We start from the raw sequence: 19516 nt of genomic DNA, 5'->3' as shown, positions 1-19516 counted from the left end.
TGTATCACGGTCGCGTCTTTGACAATGATAAAGCGATTTTACAGCAAATTACAATCTACCTACAAACAGTACTAACATTTTATTTAAATTCTGATTTCTTAATGTCCTCACACATCTCATCTTGTAATTTAATTTATTTGTCTGCAGCGGTTAAGTAAAAAGTGACAACTGTAATATTGTTCTATTCTGCTTTCTCTGTCTTGTGTTTAATTTCCTTTAGATTTTCGATTTATTAATAATGGCTCTGAACTACAGTTCCATCGACGATAACGATGCTTTTTCGTTCAGGAATCTTGAAAGGTTTGGAAGTTTTATTTTTTACTCAAATTATTATAATCAATAACATTAATTTTATATCATGATTCCGATTTATTCCATTTAAAATTAAGTAGTACCTAGGTACCTAGTCATTTTTAGACTTATTAGTTACCATTGAAAAATTGTGTTTATAAAAATTATTTTAATTTTATATAGTAAGTGTTTAAACTTTGAAATAATTATGCCATAATGCATGTTAAATAAAAATAATGTTCTTATTTGTTATCGGCATATCTGTGTTATTTAGAAGTGATGTCTATGATGAAAATGCTAAATGATTAAACAACATAAATATGCCTGTACCAAAATATATAGCTAATCAGTATTTAAATATTAAAGTAGATTCTTTTTAGAATATTTACCTTTTTTTTATTGTAGATTTTCCTTTGTTTTAACAAATTTATATTTCAAAACTTTGAAAAATCAATAGTATTATTGGCTTAATAAATTTAAATTGTAAGAAAATAAAAATAAAAAATATTTGTAAAATGTTTACATCTATTAGGTACATATATATTTTTCTAACAAAAGTTGAGTTGACAAGAGTTTTATTTTTCTTTAAATTTTTTTAACTGTTTTGTATTAAGTTGAGTGGATCACTTTTTTTTTATTTACTTCATTCTTGTAAAAAATAAATAAATAATTAAATCTAGGTGGGTACCTCATTTACAATCTAGAATGTTATTCAACTTAACCTTTGTTGTGTATATTTTCATGCAACAATTAACATATTACCTATAAAATTTGATATTTGTTATTATAGAAATGCAAAACTTGAAAAATTGGGGCTCAAAATGCCGAGTTTCCGTAAAACTGGTACTACAATTGTGGGAGTAACTACTCGTGATTGTGTTATTTTGGCTGCGGATACACGTGCTACATCAGACACAATAGTTATGGAAAAAAATTGTGAAAAAATCCATTATATTGGAAAATACATGCAGTATGTTAATTAGAAAAGAAATAAAGTTCGAAAACTAATACATATGAATTATTCCACTGTTTTAGTTGCTGTGGTGCCGGTACAGCAGCTGACACGATGCAAGTTACTCGCATGGTATCTGCCAACGTTTCTTTGCAAGCATTTAAGTTTCCTGATGAAATGGTTCCTGTTGCATTTGCTGCTAGGTCACTTCGTCAGTATCTCTTCAAGTACATGGTAATTCAGTTTATATTTTATGCTGGTTCTAGAGCACCGGACGCCCGGTCACACTTTAGGAAACCGAGGGCCAGGATAAATATTTGGTACCGCACTTTATATAGAATCGGGTCCCTTATTTGAATATATAGTTAATTTATTATTAAAACTTAAATTGTATATTTGGCTTAAACCTAATAATAACTTTATACTTGTCATTTGTCAATATTAAGCCTTTTAGCTGTATTATCTATACAGTCTGTACTAATTCATCTATAGAAATTTATCTTTATAATAAATCATTTTAGTTTATCATCCAAGTGTTGTTAAGTGTTTTAAAATTTAAATAATTATTGGAACCATGAGACTGTCTTTAATTGAATGATAAACAATTCAAAACAAATAAAAAATTAAAATTTTTTATTAAGCAAAGAGAAAATAAAAAATCATGGTTAGACGTTTTTTGACAATGAAAATCTGTAACAACAAACGTTGATGTAAAAAAAAACAAAAATAAAATGGATTTGCCCAAGATGCTAAAAAAATATAGACAAAAAAACCATCTATTCAATGTGATAGTTGCTTACATTGGTACCACATTGATTGTGTACAACAAAATCAGCAAATCTGGGATTGGTTTTGCTTTAATTGTATTTAATTAAATTAAATTAATATAACCTTATGAGTTATGACTGTCGGCTTAAATTAATATTATCACCAATTATATTTTTACATATTTTTTTTTACTTCCGTTGTTCTGTCTCGTAAAGTTTGAACTGGGGCAGTGTGCACTGAGTGCCTGGTTACCGAATATTTATCCGGGCACCCGGTTTCCTACAGTGTGTTTCCCTCCTTTTGCTCTAGACACAGAATATATTTTATCTGGTATTATTTGTTTATCTTATTTATTATTAATTTGTATTTGATTTTAGGGATATGTTTCAGCCGCTTTAATTTTAGGTGGCATTGATAACAGTGGTGCACATTTATACTCAATTTATCCTCATGGTTCAATTGATAAATTACCTTACATATCTATGGGATCAGGAAGTATGGCAGCCATCTCAGAACTTGAAAGCCGCTGGAATGAAAATCTAACAGTAATACATTTGTTTTTTAATTGTTTACTTAAGCCGAAAACCTTCTTAACTTGATTGTATTCATTTTTAGGAAGAAGAAGGAATGAAACTTGCATGCGATGCTATTTTGGGTGGTGTTTTTAATGATCTTGGTTCTGGAAGTAATGTAGACCTTTGTGTCATAAAAAAAGATGGGACTCGTATGCTCAGGAACTATCTGACACCCAACAAAAAACCAGCCACGTACGGTTTTTCTTTTCATTTATAGTCGAGTCTCAATACCTAAATTCTCCTAGTGAATGAAAGTAACTTTGTGTTATGTATTTTATAACTTATATACCTCAAATGCAAAACATTTCAAAGAGACAAGAAAAAGGATTAAGTTATTGTGACTAGACTGTACTTTATAAGTGATTGTTATATTTATATACTAGGTAAATTTATGCAAACATTTATTTTTTAGTGCCAAATATGTCTATCCAGCTGGTTTGACCAAGGTTTTACGTAAAAGTGAAATAAAATTCCAAATTGCAGAGGAAACTGTCATGGAAGTTGATGCTTAAAATTTTCATTACTTCAATACTATGTAATATGATCCAATTATGAATATTAATTTTATATACATTTTCTAGTTTTTCACAGTTTTTTTTTGTATATTGGTGGCAAAATACATTTTTATTTATGTGAAATACTGATACTATCTAAGTGTAATTAAAATTATATTTTATAAAGAGAAGTTATGTTGTTTATGTTTTCAAACATTTTTTTATAAGTTGAGATTTCTTGTACAAAGTGGTATAATATGAGCATTGTTTAATCGTTTTTTACTTATAACTTACATCAAAATTAAAATATCTTTAAAACGCTAACTCACAAACACAGATAATGTTCTTTTTTAAGTTTGATAATAGGTCTATAAATTCAGTATAATAATTAACCTAACAACCAGAATTTCATTTTGTTATGTTGTGTGAGGGTGGAGAAAAAAGAAATAGGGCCCTGACCTTATCCTATTTATGTCTTAAGTCTATCTGCTAGGGTAATTATAATATGTATTTTTGAATTTTTAACTTACATGTTAACTGTCCGGATGACAATTTGCCAATGACATATCAAACAATCAATACAGTATTATTTGAAAACCCATATTATATTACATAATAAATGTATGATATTGTATTGCACTAAACAAAACGTCAAATTCCACTATTAAGTGAGGCAATGATTAACGATGTAAATTTTAATTTGTTCAATAGTTTCTACTGACTATTGGATACTAGATGTATGATAAATGATTATAACTTATATTTTGCAATAGGTCATTAACTATTTCACTGCTTCAGACGTACTATTATGTTCATGTATTTTATATTATCATTTGCTAGCAACTGTTCTATGTTAGAAAACAATGGCTCACATTACTTTAAACTTAATTTGATCATATAGAATCTATAGATCTGATCTCAAAATTTAAATTAAAAATAAAAAGTTGATAAAAATATATTTTATGTAGCATACACAGGTTGCATAAATAGTTTAGCAGTGAAAAGGTTAATAGATATACGTTTAATTTTGCAACAGTCTTGTATTATAATATACTTTGTTATGTGTTCAAGTACAGATACAGCACTTATTTTGAAAAGTATTTGAATACTCAGCGAAAAAAGTAAAACATGTACAAATACAAATACATACTTTGAAAATCACTTACAGATACTTTCAAACAATATTCAAATACTTTTTCTCTCTTAATAATCAACTGGTTTTTCATGTTTTATATGGATTTTATAGACCATTTTACAATTGTCATTTTGTGCAGCTATAAATACTCATGTCTTTTTTTGTTTGTTGAAGAATATGTATTGTTGGTACACTTTGTAGGGTATAAGTAGGGATGGACAGTATTTCAATTAAATGTATTTGATATACATTTTGTATTTTCTGATGTAAATAAATTGGCATTTTGATTTTTAAAATACTTTAAATACATTCCAAATAAATAATAATTTGTGATAAAACTTTTAGGAATATTTTAATTTTGGTTCAGTTATAAAATAAAAATAAAACTAAAATTATAAAAGTTTTGTTACATAAAAATATACTTTATTGTATAGCCTGTATGTATAACATGCTTCTAAGACAGATGGGCCCTTGATTATTTTTTTACGGTGATAACTAGTTAGATTATCACTTTCAACCACGCAATATAGGTCATATTTTCCTTTTAATTTTGCCAATTGCCAACAATAATACATCAACTACCAGAAGATTCACTTAACACAATCCCAAAATGAATAAGAATTCATCAAGTAGGTACTTACCAAAATGATTAAAATAAAAATATTGTTCATCAGCATAATAGCACCAAATCAGGTTATTTTCATTTCTATTATTATGTATTTGATTACTTGAAAAGTATTTAAATACCTATTCAAATACATTACAAGATAACAGTTATAGGTTAGTTACCTATCAGTGTTTTAAGTATTTGACTAAATGCATTAAATACTTTCATAGCATTTACTATTTAGAATACTTTTTAAATACTTTTTGATTTAGATATTTAGAAAGTATTTTAAATACTGTCTTGGGCGTTTTTGTGTTTAAAAATAAAACACTTGAAAATTCAAACAAATTATTAGTCAGTCATCACATTTTTTTTTTTTTTAATTTATTATATTATTTTATTTGTAATATTTTTTCATTTGTAAATGTTGATGTCGTTGATGACCTTTATTGGCAATGCAATGGGCTCTGTGAACTTCTGTATTTTATCAAAAAAATAAAAGATGGCACTTTGAAAAACCTGTTACCTGTTACTTAAATTCTTCAAAATTGTTTGGGAATGTTTTTTTAAAATGATTTTATATATTTAATTAACAACTGTCAACTGTTTAATTAATTAATATTAAAAAAAATACTTAATTATATAACAAGTTATATTTATATTAATTGTTCAGTATACAATTAAGAAGGTGATACAAAAAAGTTCTAATAATGCCTAATGCCTATAATAGTTGAATGTAAATTTCAAGTAAATATAAAGTTAATATTTCCCAAACTAACTAGTAAAAAAGTAAAATAAAAAAAGTAGGTAATTGAAAGGTTTTAAACATATACCAAGTATTTGGATTTGTTCTTAAGGAAACCCTACTACTTAATGATACTTGTACAGAGAGTCAATAAAAAAAAAGTGTAATTAGGTATTAATATTTCATTATTAACTTGAAAACCTACCTATCTATTGAAAATAGGTCGAAAGTATAATGTACGCAGCACTATCCCGGCCCATTCTGAAAGTCAAAATTTTTTTTGCACAAATATTTAGCACGAATTTGCATGACATTTGTTTTACCACAAAACTAAAAAATTAATGACCCAATGTTTCTTCAGGAATTTTACGTGACAAAAAAAAAAAAATAAAATAAAATGTTTCCAAATTTTAATAAAGTCTCATACTAAGCATTAAGTATAGTGGATGGTGTTACAGTTGAACTAATTTGGAAACTAATTAGAACAGCTGATAAATGATAATTATCTAGTTTATAGTAGTATATAAAGTTCACTTTCAGTGAACAATTTTTGTGGCTGTTAGTTTTAAAAGATATAAATCTTAAAATAAAATATTTTTAAAAAAATTGAAACAATGTATCTAAGTTCTAACTGTAGGTAGGTAAAATATAAGTTAAACATTCAACGGGTTGTATTGAGATAAAAATTAATAGTATTGTAAGGTCAATGGCCATGTTGTTGAACTTATTAAAAAACTTATTACATTTGGTAGGTACTGAAAAAAAGAAATTTTTATAATATTTTATATTAATAATTATTATCATTTAAATTTAAAATTACGATTTATTTTGGTTATTGTCATTTCAAATTTCAATAAACAATATGTTAACAAGGAACCTCTTGGCTCTTTAGTACCTTGACGTATGAAAAGATGTGTTATTATATATTATATCTGTTGATGCATGATTTTGGAGTATTATAATATCTATTATATATGGCAATAATATAGCCAAAATCGTTGCAGAGGACGAAGTCGATTATAGTCGATATCTAAAAATAATAAAGTAAATAAATATAAATACTAAAAATAAGTAAATCGGATATGAACAAAAAACTTTCTGCTTTTCGTACGGTTTTATTTCCAAAAACTACTGATAAATCACGATACTTTAAGTTCAGTATAGTTTACTTATACGTGTGCCCGTGTGCGGTGGTTAACTATGCGTTAAGGATTTCACCGAAAGAGAAGATCGCGATGTCTGTGTAAGTTTGTATTCGTATTCTTTTGGAGCTTAAATTTACTTTTTAGACTTAACATAAATATTTAATAACACACACAATGTGTTACCCAATATTCATTCAAAGACGCATTATATTTTATTTCCGAGAACACTTTAGTAGGTGCATAAAATACGCGAGATGCTTTTGTTTTCGTGTTTTGACACATCCCGATCGTAGAATAATAATAATTAATACTTAGGTACTTATGAACTAGACATACATTTTACTATTTTAATTTAATTTACAGAAATACATGTTATAAGTGAATATTATGAAGAATCTTTTACCTAATAAAATTGTAATTTATGCCATTCTTGAACTTATAAAAATTATTGTAATTTTCACCATTTTAAAAACATTTATAATAATTTTTTTTTTAAATTATTCACTCATCAAGTTTATTTTAATAGATTCATATCAAGAAATATTTTTAAATGTAAGTAGTTAGAAGAGTTATAAAAAATGTAATATTGTAATAAGTGTTATATTGTAGGTTATATTAAGCATTTAGTGTGTAAATATCTAGGTTTTTACTTTTTGTTAGTATAATTAAAACACATTCAGTACTTCATATAATCATATTATATAATATTATTCTTGAATATTCATAAATTAAACAGAAATAATCTAATCCAAGGCATCAATTGGAAAACCAGCGAGTCGTGCATTATTGCAGTGTACCTGAATTGCCTATTTAATGCGCCGTGTAACAAAATGTAAGTATTGCAGGACTCGAAAACGTTTACATAACGTTATGATTATCACGTTATACTAGTAAAAAAACGATTGAAATAGATAACAGAAAACAAAACGGTAAACGGTAATATTAAATTATCATTAAACAAAACGTAGCAATAAACAACAATTTTAGTAAAACAAAAAACAAAACAAAACAATAAACCAATAACTTAAAAAATCATAAAACGAAACGTAACAGAAAACACAAAAAATCGTAAATTGATAAACGATCATTAAACGTTATAGTTTATTTTCATAATTTTTACGTATTACCTACGTTTATAATATTAATTAATTAATATTTAATAACATTGTATTATTATAATGAACATTGACGTTATAGGCTATTTCAATAAGATTGAATTCCACGAATAGCTTATGGCGATCTATGGTTTTAATTTATTTTTAAATTTGTGACCGGTTATGTTGTGTGGATATGCAGGTATAACGTAACACGTTTATTTGTACTCGGAAATCAGTGAAATCGAAAGTCGTCAATTTAAAAATATAATGGAAAATAAATGTTAAAAATAACAGAAAACGTTAGGTACTTCACATTTCAGGAACCAATCGGAATAATAGTTAGAATCATCATTCATAGGTTTAAAAGTATTAACTATAAGCAACTAAGATTATGAGTAATATATACCCATGCTATTTTACGTGGAGCAACATTTTTTTTTTTTATTGATTTTATTTATTATGATATCTAGCTTTTTTTAATACATAGTTATTGATTAACATACAGTTTACAGGATTTTAAGCTTTCCTTTTTTTTTTTAAAAACGGTACTTAGACTATAATTACTTAGAAACACAGTTATTTACCAAAACTGTATCAATTATATGTATCAATTTTATCAAAGTTACACAGCCTAAGTTTTGTGTCATTTTTCCTGTTAGATATCAAAATAACTTTTAAGCCTAAGGACAAAGTGATTTCTTATGTTATAATTTAAAACATAAAAATGTAGGAATTTCATCTATGCCTGAATAGAAAATTGAATAATTTTTGTCTTCTTTTTTTATTTAAGAGTGTTCTACATGGCTATATCGTACATAATATATTGTTTCTGAAAATCTACGTAGATAACAAAATTACATGCAGTACTTAAAAATTTGAATTCAGTGGATCAAACAGCAGTAATGTGTAGAATTTGGTATAAACTTCTGGTTTTATATTTAAATTAAATTGATATTAAACTTCGACAATAGACGTAGTATTGAAAATTTATGTTTATAATTATAAATAATTTATAATATTATTTTAATTGTGAAAATGTAATAGGTGCTACATCATGTTTTAATTTTTAATGATGTTAACAATTTGAATGTAAAAATAAAAACGTTTTAATTTTCAATAACGACAAATAAAATATTTGAATAACGTTTAAATTTCCAATAACAATAAACGTAAAAATATAGTAACGTTTATACTGCAAATAACAACAAACATAAAAAATGTATAACGTTTTAATTTTAAGTAACGTTTAACACAAAAATTGTTTAACGGTTTGATACTAAATAACGTAAAACGACATTTTTTTCTAAAGTCGAGCCCTGAAGTATTGAAATATTAATCAAAAACAACATTTTATAATAATATTACATAATATGTTGTAAGTCTTGTTGGGATTATCTAGATAAATAACAATTTATCTTTATCTCATCTAGATAAATCTAAATAAATTGTTGACAACTACCTTTCTTAGGAAATTATCTTAATAAATGATTTACTTATCTAGATATTGAGGTAAATTATTCGAGAACGTACATTTTGGTTTTAATTCAAATAGTATTTTTGAAATTTGTATTCTTTATTATTTAATATTTTCTATTGACATTTCTTTCATTGCCAAAGGTTAGGTGTATTTATTTCTGTATTGTAATCTGATTACTATTTATCAATATTATAAATATGTACCAAATTCAAACACACTAACTGCGCTAACGGTAACTGCACTCTTTCTCCCTCACTCACCGTGGAATTCCAAATGAACAGAATGCTCCATCTAGGTAAAATAATTATATGTTATATTGTAATAAATATGTTTGTCCATACTACAAATACTGAAGTACTGAAACAAAACCAAACTTCTAACGTTCATGAATGTTGAGCCAGCTTGATGGTGAAGGTACTTTAAGTCGGTAGGACTTCATAAAATATAAATTTTAATTTCTATTATTATGAAATGGCTAGATTAATATAAACACCTATTTGTATATAATTGTGTTACTTAAAATAAATAGATTTTCTCACATGCGATTATTTTTAAAAGTTATTAATTATAACATAATAATTAATAATGTTCTTTTAAATGAAAGTATATTACCATTGTTTCTACTCTAAAAATAAGGCTTGATTGTAGTAGATCGTCACTAGCCGTGATCTATTATTCTACCCTTATATTATATAACAAATATTAATACATATTTTATATTTATTATTCATCCAGATATACAGATATCTCTGTTCTATTAAAAGCTCACTGAATTCTGTAGCTGTGTTGGTTATGAAAATAGTACAGTAAAATATCTGTAGTGAAAAATTATATATTTTCACATTTTACATTTCATCTTAATTGTATCTAAATAAAATGGTTGTTTAATTATCTTTATCTGGATATCAATTTAGTTATCTATTCTGAACACTAGTTGCAAGACACTCAAAAATACATTTATGTTCAGTTGAAACTTAGTAAAACGAGATAAACAGAACCATTGTCAATTATGATTCTAAATAATACCTACAACATTTTGTCGTTTTTCGGTCATACAAAAATCTTACACAACTTTTTTCTGAAAATAAACTTAAACTTAAAATTGTTCATTTTGAGCAATATCGACCTTTTTTCCTAAACATCACTACTAAATCCAAAAGTATTGGATTTGTGTTAAATTATTAAGTCAATGCAGGTTAAATACCTAAAAGAAGAGTTAAACGAGTGCATTATTCCACTTAAATCGGTTAATCATCTAAAGCTTATCTGCTAATAAAATGTTTCCTCGTTTATTTTAATTTTATATTATCTATACATACTAATAATTACCTACTTATGTAAAAATGTATGTTTTTGGACATACATTTTATTAAAAACTATTTACAATAGTTTTCTTTTATTAGTAGTAGTAGTATAATAGTATATTTATAGAATTAGTAATCTGATGGTGACGTTTGGTTATTAATCTTCATACAATTCACACTACGTATATAAATATAATTATTAATATTTATTTTTAACTAAACAAAGGGAAAAAATGATAAATTATGTGTATTATCATTTATTTATAAATATGTTAATGCGCTTGACATGTTTTGAATCAATTAATTTACATTATAATTAAATATTTGCTTTTCAAAATAAAGTTGTGATGAGTTATCTTTTGTTTATTTAAAAAAATGTAGATTGTTAGTGATCCCAGAAAATTTGCCACGGGACTCTAAAATCTAGTTACGCCACTGTAGAGAGACTAAAATATAGGTATGAGATATACGCTTTACTGGACCGTTGTTATTATCTGTTGTAAGGAGATTTCCGTCTTATAGGTGGTCCGTTAGAAGGAAGCCTTACCCGTGGCAACATGGACCTGCAATGGGTGTTGGGTGGTGGTATGGTAATGAATTATTTTGTGTATTTTCTTAGTAGGTTTTGGAGTTGGTAGGTTTGCAACACGTGGTATTGTGTAAGTATGTGTGCCATGTTTCGTCGCTTAAAACCCGAGTGGTCACCCATCCGGGAGGCAGCGACGCTGAGCACAGCGTGAATTCAGCACTTTTACATGACTGTGCGGTCGGCCATTGAGCTATACAATGGCACTCCAAATTGTTATTAGGATTTAAATTAATACTTAAGTGTACAAGCTTATCATTGTTTTGATATTTTATTAATGTGTTTATTATTATAATATTTTATTCACCATTTATCACGGGTGTATTATAAACAATATAAATTCTAATAATTATGTGTAAAACGTATATTTGTTTTTATAATATAAGTCTTTCTGTCTAGATAATAACTATATTTATTTATTATGTTCATAGGGTGTATAGTAAATACGTAATTACTTAAATAATTTAATTAAGTCTTTAAATTTCCAACCAATAATGGTAAGTTCCAAATGAACATAACATTATCTTGTTATTTATAATGCCGTTCTTAAAAAACATCTAAAATACTTATTAAGGAATTATGTATGATTGAATTTTTCCTAAAATTACACATAAAGGATTATAGAATAGAAGAATAGGAGAAGAAAAGGTCAATCCAGTACTATTATAATTTATAACGAATAAAATACGTGACTTAGATTCATAATAAATAATAAAAAAATAACTGTTGTAAATCAAACAATAAAACTATTATTTAACTTTACGTACTTTGTACAGGCAATCTGTTCAGTTGTACAAACTAACTTTATATTATAATATACTTATTATTTTATATAATATAATACTGTTGAATATTTGTAAAGTTAATATTATATTTTAGTTATTTTATTGATAGGACATGTCTATGATAGAAAAATCGTCACACACAGGCACACAGTTATATTATGTAGCTAGTGTACCTGAATTGCCTATTTAATGTGCCGTGTGAACACAATTATAATATTATTGAAATTCGCAAGCAAAATATTTTAATATTATGGATTACGAAGTACCTACTAAAAGAGATTTATTTTTGTAGACTGATATTTTAGTCAAGTTGAAACTTAACAAAAAAAAAATGTTCTCAAGAATAGGTAAAACAGATTGCGGTTTTTTGTTTATAAACTAACGTTATATATTATATAAATGGTATATTTCATTTCCGTTGTATCTTTTTAATAGAATATAACATGTAATTGGTATGTACGATACAATATCGGTATTACAAATAATACTGTGTCCTAATATATAGGACTAAAAGGAAATTCTAATTTAAATTTGTATAGTAAAATGATAGGTAATCTAGTATCAACTGAGAACGGCTGGATTGACTAAAACAACTTTAAAAAAAAAAAAAAAATGTTTTTAATCTTCTGTAACAAATGTATTATTATTGTAAGGTAAAACATGTAGTTATTAAAATTAAGGTAAAATTATGATCAAATAAGTTATTCTAATTTGTATGAAGAAATAAAAATAAATATTTTTAAACAGTTTTGATTGATTTATTTTCGTTTTTTTTTTTAAATAAAATAAAACGAAGTGTACGACTTGTGCAGGTTTGTTATTTGTGCTTTTTAGATCTGCCTCGTTATATTATACGTATGGCTGTGTAAAGATCCTTAGAAATCAAAATTATCCTTACCCATGAACAATATTATTTATAATATGCTCACTAGCTATAATAAAATTGTTGAATTTTTGGTAGGAATTCAATTTTTTTTCTTCAAATTTTAAATTTATCTGTACGTGCAAATTATAAAAGGTTTATTATTCTTAATTTTAATGATTTTTTTTCTGTTTTAACGCACACATACGCTGAAGTTTGAATATCATTTATAAACAATTTGTATTAGGTACCTGTATGATAATATCGCCTGTACTGAGTTCACATAGGTCGGAGATTTTTAATGATTTTGGTCGATATTATGAATATCGATTTTGAAAATGTAAAGTGTTGATCGTAATAATATTAGCGCCCATATACCTACTCGGTCGGCCTTCGTCAAAATATACGCTAGAGAAGACGGGTTACGGCGCGTGACTGGCGCCGGTATCGGGTTTCACGATACGAGCACAATGGTTCTTATTATGCGCGGAGCCGGTATGTTTTTTTTTATTTTCAAAATATCATAACATCGTCATTATCTCTGTCGTTGTATTATAATAGTAATAATGTGCATACGCCTTTCGGTTAACACGCTGGTGCAGAGGCAGACCCGCGGAGTCTGCCGAGTAAGTCTCCGCGGGGCGGCCCGCATGCACCGCGAGATGGGTCTTTGTGGTTTTTTTTTTTTTTTTGTTTTTTTTTTTTGTTTTTTTTTTAAGAGGGCTAAAGTATAAGTATCGTTTTCGTCATCTTCATAGTCGTCGTATTGTATTATTGTATATTATAATAACTCGCGTATACCGCCACCACCATTATGCGGCCAAGCACGCGTTTCTATATAATATAGGTATAAAGAAAGGTACCTAGTCCACGGCTGAATGATGTCTACACGTTCCACCATAATATATGTGTAAATTATTATCGAATTACGTTTGGTATAGTACATAATGTACGGGGTGATCGAGCTGACTTGGATACGCTCTTGGTTTCGAAAAAGCACCAATGTTTTTGAAAATATTAATTTATTTCAGATGTTCTAAAGTAGAATATGATCAGGAGTATTGCGTGATACTAAAATACGTATTGCATTTTGGATGAGTAGTTTATGGGCTATTATAACTTATAAGTATTCACATTTTTCGCGAGTGGAGTGGAGTGGTCCACTTCACTTAGCTGTTCCACTCATCGTAACTTTCAATACTTATAACTCATCAATCACTATTATCAAATTTGTTTTTACAATACATCTAAATACTCCAAAAAATATTCTGCTTTGGAATAAGAAATAAATTAAAAATTAATGTTGTCGTTCAAAAAATTATAATAATAAAAATGTACACAATTTTAGAACACTGTCTTTTTTTATGGCTTAAAATGATATAAGAAGATTATTTTCAAACCCGTTAATTATTGTTATATTGGAATAACGAGCGTCTTACGTCAAATGGATCACCCGGTATATACATGATGCCCGTCGGAAGAGCAGACTGTTATGATATGGTATAAAACAGACACCCCGACCCCGGGGCTGCGGTGTCAACACGTGCGCGAGATATCATTGCCATTCTTGGTATTGTGTTGGTGCAGTTTACGGTGTGCTCAAATTTAAAAAAAAAAAAATCATGTCTCTATTACCCTCGCAGTATTGACACGGCCACACGTATTATGTTATGCATGTTCATTGTTCATAGAAGAACTTGCGTTCCCCACAATTATAGTGAGTTTTATCATTCACCAGGCACGCTCACGCCCGAATTTTATCCTTCCGACAGTGAATTTATTCAAATTTTGATTTTTTGAGCTTTTAAATATACTTAAAAATCATGTTTTTGATTCTTAAGATTTTTGTATTACTGAGGAAGTAACTGTGACGAATGATGATACCAATTTCTGTTTCTCAAATGACAACCAACTTTATTTGCTGTAAATTATTAGGAAGATGATTTTTTTTTCTAATGTTAAAGCATTTGAATCAAAATTAAAATAAGGAGTTTTGAGTTATTAAAATATATGTAGGTACTATTTTGCTTAAGATAATAATTCTTAAAAATGGTTTTTGCAAAAATATAAAATAAATTTAATATTGGATCTATATTATTTATTTTACTCGTGCCATTTTTACAGATTATAAATGTTGATAGACTAATACTAATTAGTGATAAAATTATTCAAAATCACCATAATTCCCTTTATACATCGCAACAAATTATCATGGGCCTAAATCGTTAGATTAGAAAGTTTAATAGTTCAAAAACTATTTGTTTGACTTTCAACTTTGAAGTACTTATTACTTATGTATTATATTAGCAAAAATTTGATCAGGCGGTAACAGCTGCTGAAATTCAAAATATATTAAAATTATAACTCATAATAATAATTACTAACTATACTGTACAACCGATTGCTCACATTTCGGCGTATATTCTAAGGTATTACACGGAGGCTAATGATACTATGGTTATGGGCACTGATGTGCAATGACGATTACGTTTATAATATTATGGCCTTTACACTCGAGTAGTGCCGTCCCATATTGTCATAGATGGAGTACTCAAGTACACACCACGTGGTGAAAATTTTTTTTCCAATTTTTTAACTCATGTTTCTACGGAACATAAAGACGTCGTAATATTCGATAATAATAATAGTAAAATATATATAAGTGCATTATTAAAATTCAAAATTGATTTATTTTATCCATAGCTTTTATTGTTATTTGCATGTATAATTTAAAATTCTCTATTTATCGGACTGTAATTATTTTAAACAATTAATAACTAGCCACAAATCATGCGTAACGGCAGAACTATAATACTTACCGTATGGTAAATGTACCTACAACAATTATAATTTAATATCACGTGTCTATCGTCACGGACAAATCGAATATCGTACGCGACAATGTGTACACTATATATGTATAGGAATACGCACAGGAATTCGCAGAGCATACGATTTGAATTTTCTATAATCGATCGGTATTCGCACGATTTTTTTCTTTCGTGTCGACGAGACGACTATATACGGCCGGGCACATCAACAGCATTTTTATTGGAAACTCGTCTTCGTCTCTCGCTGCAGCGCACACGCGTGTCACATACTTCATCGAACACTGCAATCGTATAATATTATATATTATATTATGTTATGAAACGCCTTTATACCGCCACTTTATGGAATTAAAATCAACGAAATTTGAATTGGAGAGCGGATCTTGGACTGATTTCCCGTCGTTAAATGTGTCTAGACACTTGTTTTTTCCCGTTAATTTTGATTTTTACTTTGATCTAGGTACTTAAATTAGTTTTGGGCTTAAAAATGTATAACTACCAGCTATATGGTATTTTCACCAAAACAATACAAGACATTTATAAATATCAGCGTAAATATAATGTTAGGTATTTGTTTTTTTTTTCCGTTATTGGTTTTAGTAACAACGAATTTTTAATGCACTTTTTTATAGTACGCCATGTGATATTAAATAATATTAGTTTTTAATAGTGCAGAATCTAGATTAATGTTTTAATATCTTTTTTAAAGCAAAGTAATATAATTAGGTAGGTACTTAATTTGATCGATTTACATTAATTAAATACAGACAATTACCTATATGCTGCTTATGTAGAATTGTATAAAAATAAATGTGCAATAAGTACTTTTTAGTCGTATAAAAGATAATTTTTAAAGAATTCAAAATTCAAATACAGGTACCTACAAAATATATACTTTCCTTGGAAAGTATTTTAACAGTCGGTAAGAAAATATTCAAGTAAAAATACAGATACTGAAAAAAGATTCAAAAATCAGAATTTGAATATAACATTCATTAATAAATGACGATTGGACATGCTAGCGGCGAATCACCATGAACATAATATTATACAACCTTTTCCAATTCGTTAGGAAATCGAATATATAATACAAAATATAGTAAATTACACTCTAAAATCTACACAGTTTATCGACGGTTAAACATGCCATCGTTATTACTGTTATAAATCGAATTACTTTTGCCAACACACGCGCTTCGTAGTCGGAGAAAAAAAATTGTCGGCGTATGGGGCGTAGCCTCCGTGAATCGTCCCTGCTATAGCAGCAGTCGTTACTCGTCCATCGCCATACACGCACATGATTAGTGCATTAAGTTTTTTGAGAACAGTTTTTTTTTTATATCCTAGGCAAAAATATATAGCACTCGCGTACGACAAGCCTTTATTTTCCACAAATACCACTTAACTCCTGTCGCGGCGCAAGTCACCCGATAACTAAATGCACAACGTGTGCGTGAGTATTATTAAAGTAGGTAGGTAGAGTAAAAATCGAGTGCCAAGAAACTGTCGACGATGACACGACTTCTGCAACGATTCGATAACTGCAATAATAAATTATTAACATATTATTGCGATTACCTGTATATTAGTGACGAGTTATTTTTAAAACTAAAACATGACGAGCGTATAGTTCTATACGTGATATTATTGCAATGTAACAAGAAAATAAAAACAATTAAAAATATTAAAAAACATGTTCATATCATACTAGATGACTTAGGTTATACAGGATTATACAAGGATCAGTAAGTGACAGTGTGAGCAGTTTTGTTATAAATACTTTTCATACTTATATTCGGAATGCGTATTTAAATACTAGGTGTAATTTGTATTTGAATAAAATTAATGGAAATAAATTTTAAAAGTATTCAAAACACTACGCATTATGCAAGTAGTTATATATTTAATATTAAAATGTTTTTTAAACGCGTTTGTCACAAGTATAGCTAGTATTTAGGTATACCCAAAATTATTAATAAATACATTATTTAATTTGTTCAATAATTTCAGATGCCACATACCTATTATATGTTAACTTCAACTTCGTCAAGATAAGTATGAACTTTAGGTATTGTGTCACCAGCATATTTAACGAAATCTTAAAAGTTCTTAGGACAAAATATTATTTTAAGACCAATTTTTAAAATTGTAATATACGAAACGAAAAAATTGTTCTTTGGAATACAACGGTAAAAAGAAAAAAAAATTATTGAGTATTCTAGAATAAAATACAAACACAAAGTATTTTAAAAATATTTAAAATTCACTTGTCAAAAAGTATTTGAAAAATATTTGAAATACCAAAAAAGTATTTGAACACTCGAATACTTAACAAGGCTTGGTATAAGCCACTTGACGTGACCACGATCATGTTCACGTTATTTTATCATCTTGTGTTGTTTACTTTATTTTTTATCAAACGATGACTTGTTTTGTTCGTGTGCAATGTATAATTCACATTTGCATACACCGTCGTACATTAATGATTATTAGAATAATTATTCATAATAAACGTATTATCTACTCGGATATTAAAAAACACCTCTTGACAGTCAATACACAATGGAAAATCAGAAAACTAATAATTAAAGTAATTTTACATTCACCTAACCATGATATGGCGATATCATAATCAAGTTATTATAATTAGGCATAACTTTTAAACTAGACAGTATTAGACATAATAATATTATAGGTACCTATTAATAATTATAATACTATCCATATAATTTTATCCACTACGTAGAGAGAGAAACCACTTTTATTAAATTAAAGCAAGCTGCTCACTATGTGAGTTACCAATAGACACAGCATACTTATCAATATATTAATACATGGGGACAAAGTTAAATTTACAATAGTAGTTTTTTTATCAGAATTTTGAAAAGATTAAGCACATGTTCATAAATAATACCTACGTGCAAATAGTATTTGCCTTAAATAAAGTATCCAAAATTTTACAAAATCCAAAATTTTTCTCGACATTATTACACAAAAATATATTAATACAATGAAAATATCTATAACCTACATAATATCAAGTAGTACCTAATGTCGACTACTGTCTAGGTTATATTATATTTTGCAATCCGAGAAAACAAAGGGTCATAATTAATAATTACAAATCGTCGATCAAATACGCAACAATACAATAATAATAATAATAATATCATAAACCGCGTAATGGTTAATAACCTATGTACCTAGTCTTGAATGAAAATACAATGTCTCCTACATATGTATAATTATAGCGGTATGCAGTGTAGATATTTTATACATTATTATATTATTATATTGTTAAGAATTACGAGAGCTGCCATTGTCGACCTCTGCACGACTAAAGATTCCGAACCATATAATTACTTCTAGGAATGGGCATATGTTTTGTAGAGTGCGGTCAGCGGGTTTCACAACAATAAACTCTAGAAGTTTTGGAACGCGCTCGCTGGCTTTAGGTATGTATATTAATATGTACTTATCATAACGATAATAATATGTGAATGTAAGAGATATCCATAATAGTATTTGTATGAAAACAAAAATGCTTCTCTTCAAATAAAAATGCTATGCCGTCCCCAAAACGACGTAATAATCTGCAAGTCATATGCTGGGTTGCATGAAAAATGTGTTAATTTAACGATCTAATAAAATTTAATGGACCAATCATGGGCCACTAAATCATGTTTAAAGGACCATTAGCTCACTATTGATTCGTTAAATGTTAAGTGATTATTTGTGCAACTCGGCATTAATATATTACCTAATATTATTCGAGCACCGCATCGTAAGCAATAAAACTCTGCATATCAGGCAACAGAAATTAATTTTTCCCTAGATCCTGAATCCATGACTTAAACATTTG

The 19516-nt window shown here is 27.6% G+C and overlaps 1 protein-coding gene across 1 annotated transcript; it reads left to right on the top strand.

Moving 5' to 3' along the window:
• Positions 1-63: 63 nt before the first annotated feature.
• On the top strand, positions 64-3111 carry LOC111028382 (proteasome subunit beta type-7-like). The gene is made up of 6 exons (XM_022307009.1): positions 64-300; positions 1082-1261; positions 1327-1477; positions 2389-2556; positions 2627-2778; positions 2999-3111. Exons 1-6 carry the CDS (start codon positions 239-241, stop codon positions 3096-3098), a joined length of 813 nt encoding a protein of 270 aa, XP_022162701.1. The 5' UTR covers positions 64-238; the 3' UTR covers positions 3099-3111.
• Positions 3112-19516: the final 16405 nt, after the last annotated feature.

Source organism: Myzus persicae, unplaced genomic scaffold, assembly GCF_001856785.1.
Source record: "Myzus persicae strain clone G006 unplaced genomic scaffold, MPER_G0061.0, whole genome shotgun sequence".
NCBI classification, from domain to species: Eukaryota; Metazoa; Arthropoda; class Insecta; order Hemiptera; family Aphididae; genus Myzus; species Myzus persicae.
This window is presented reverse-complemented; position numbering and strand designations above follow the sequence as displayed.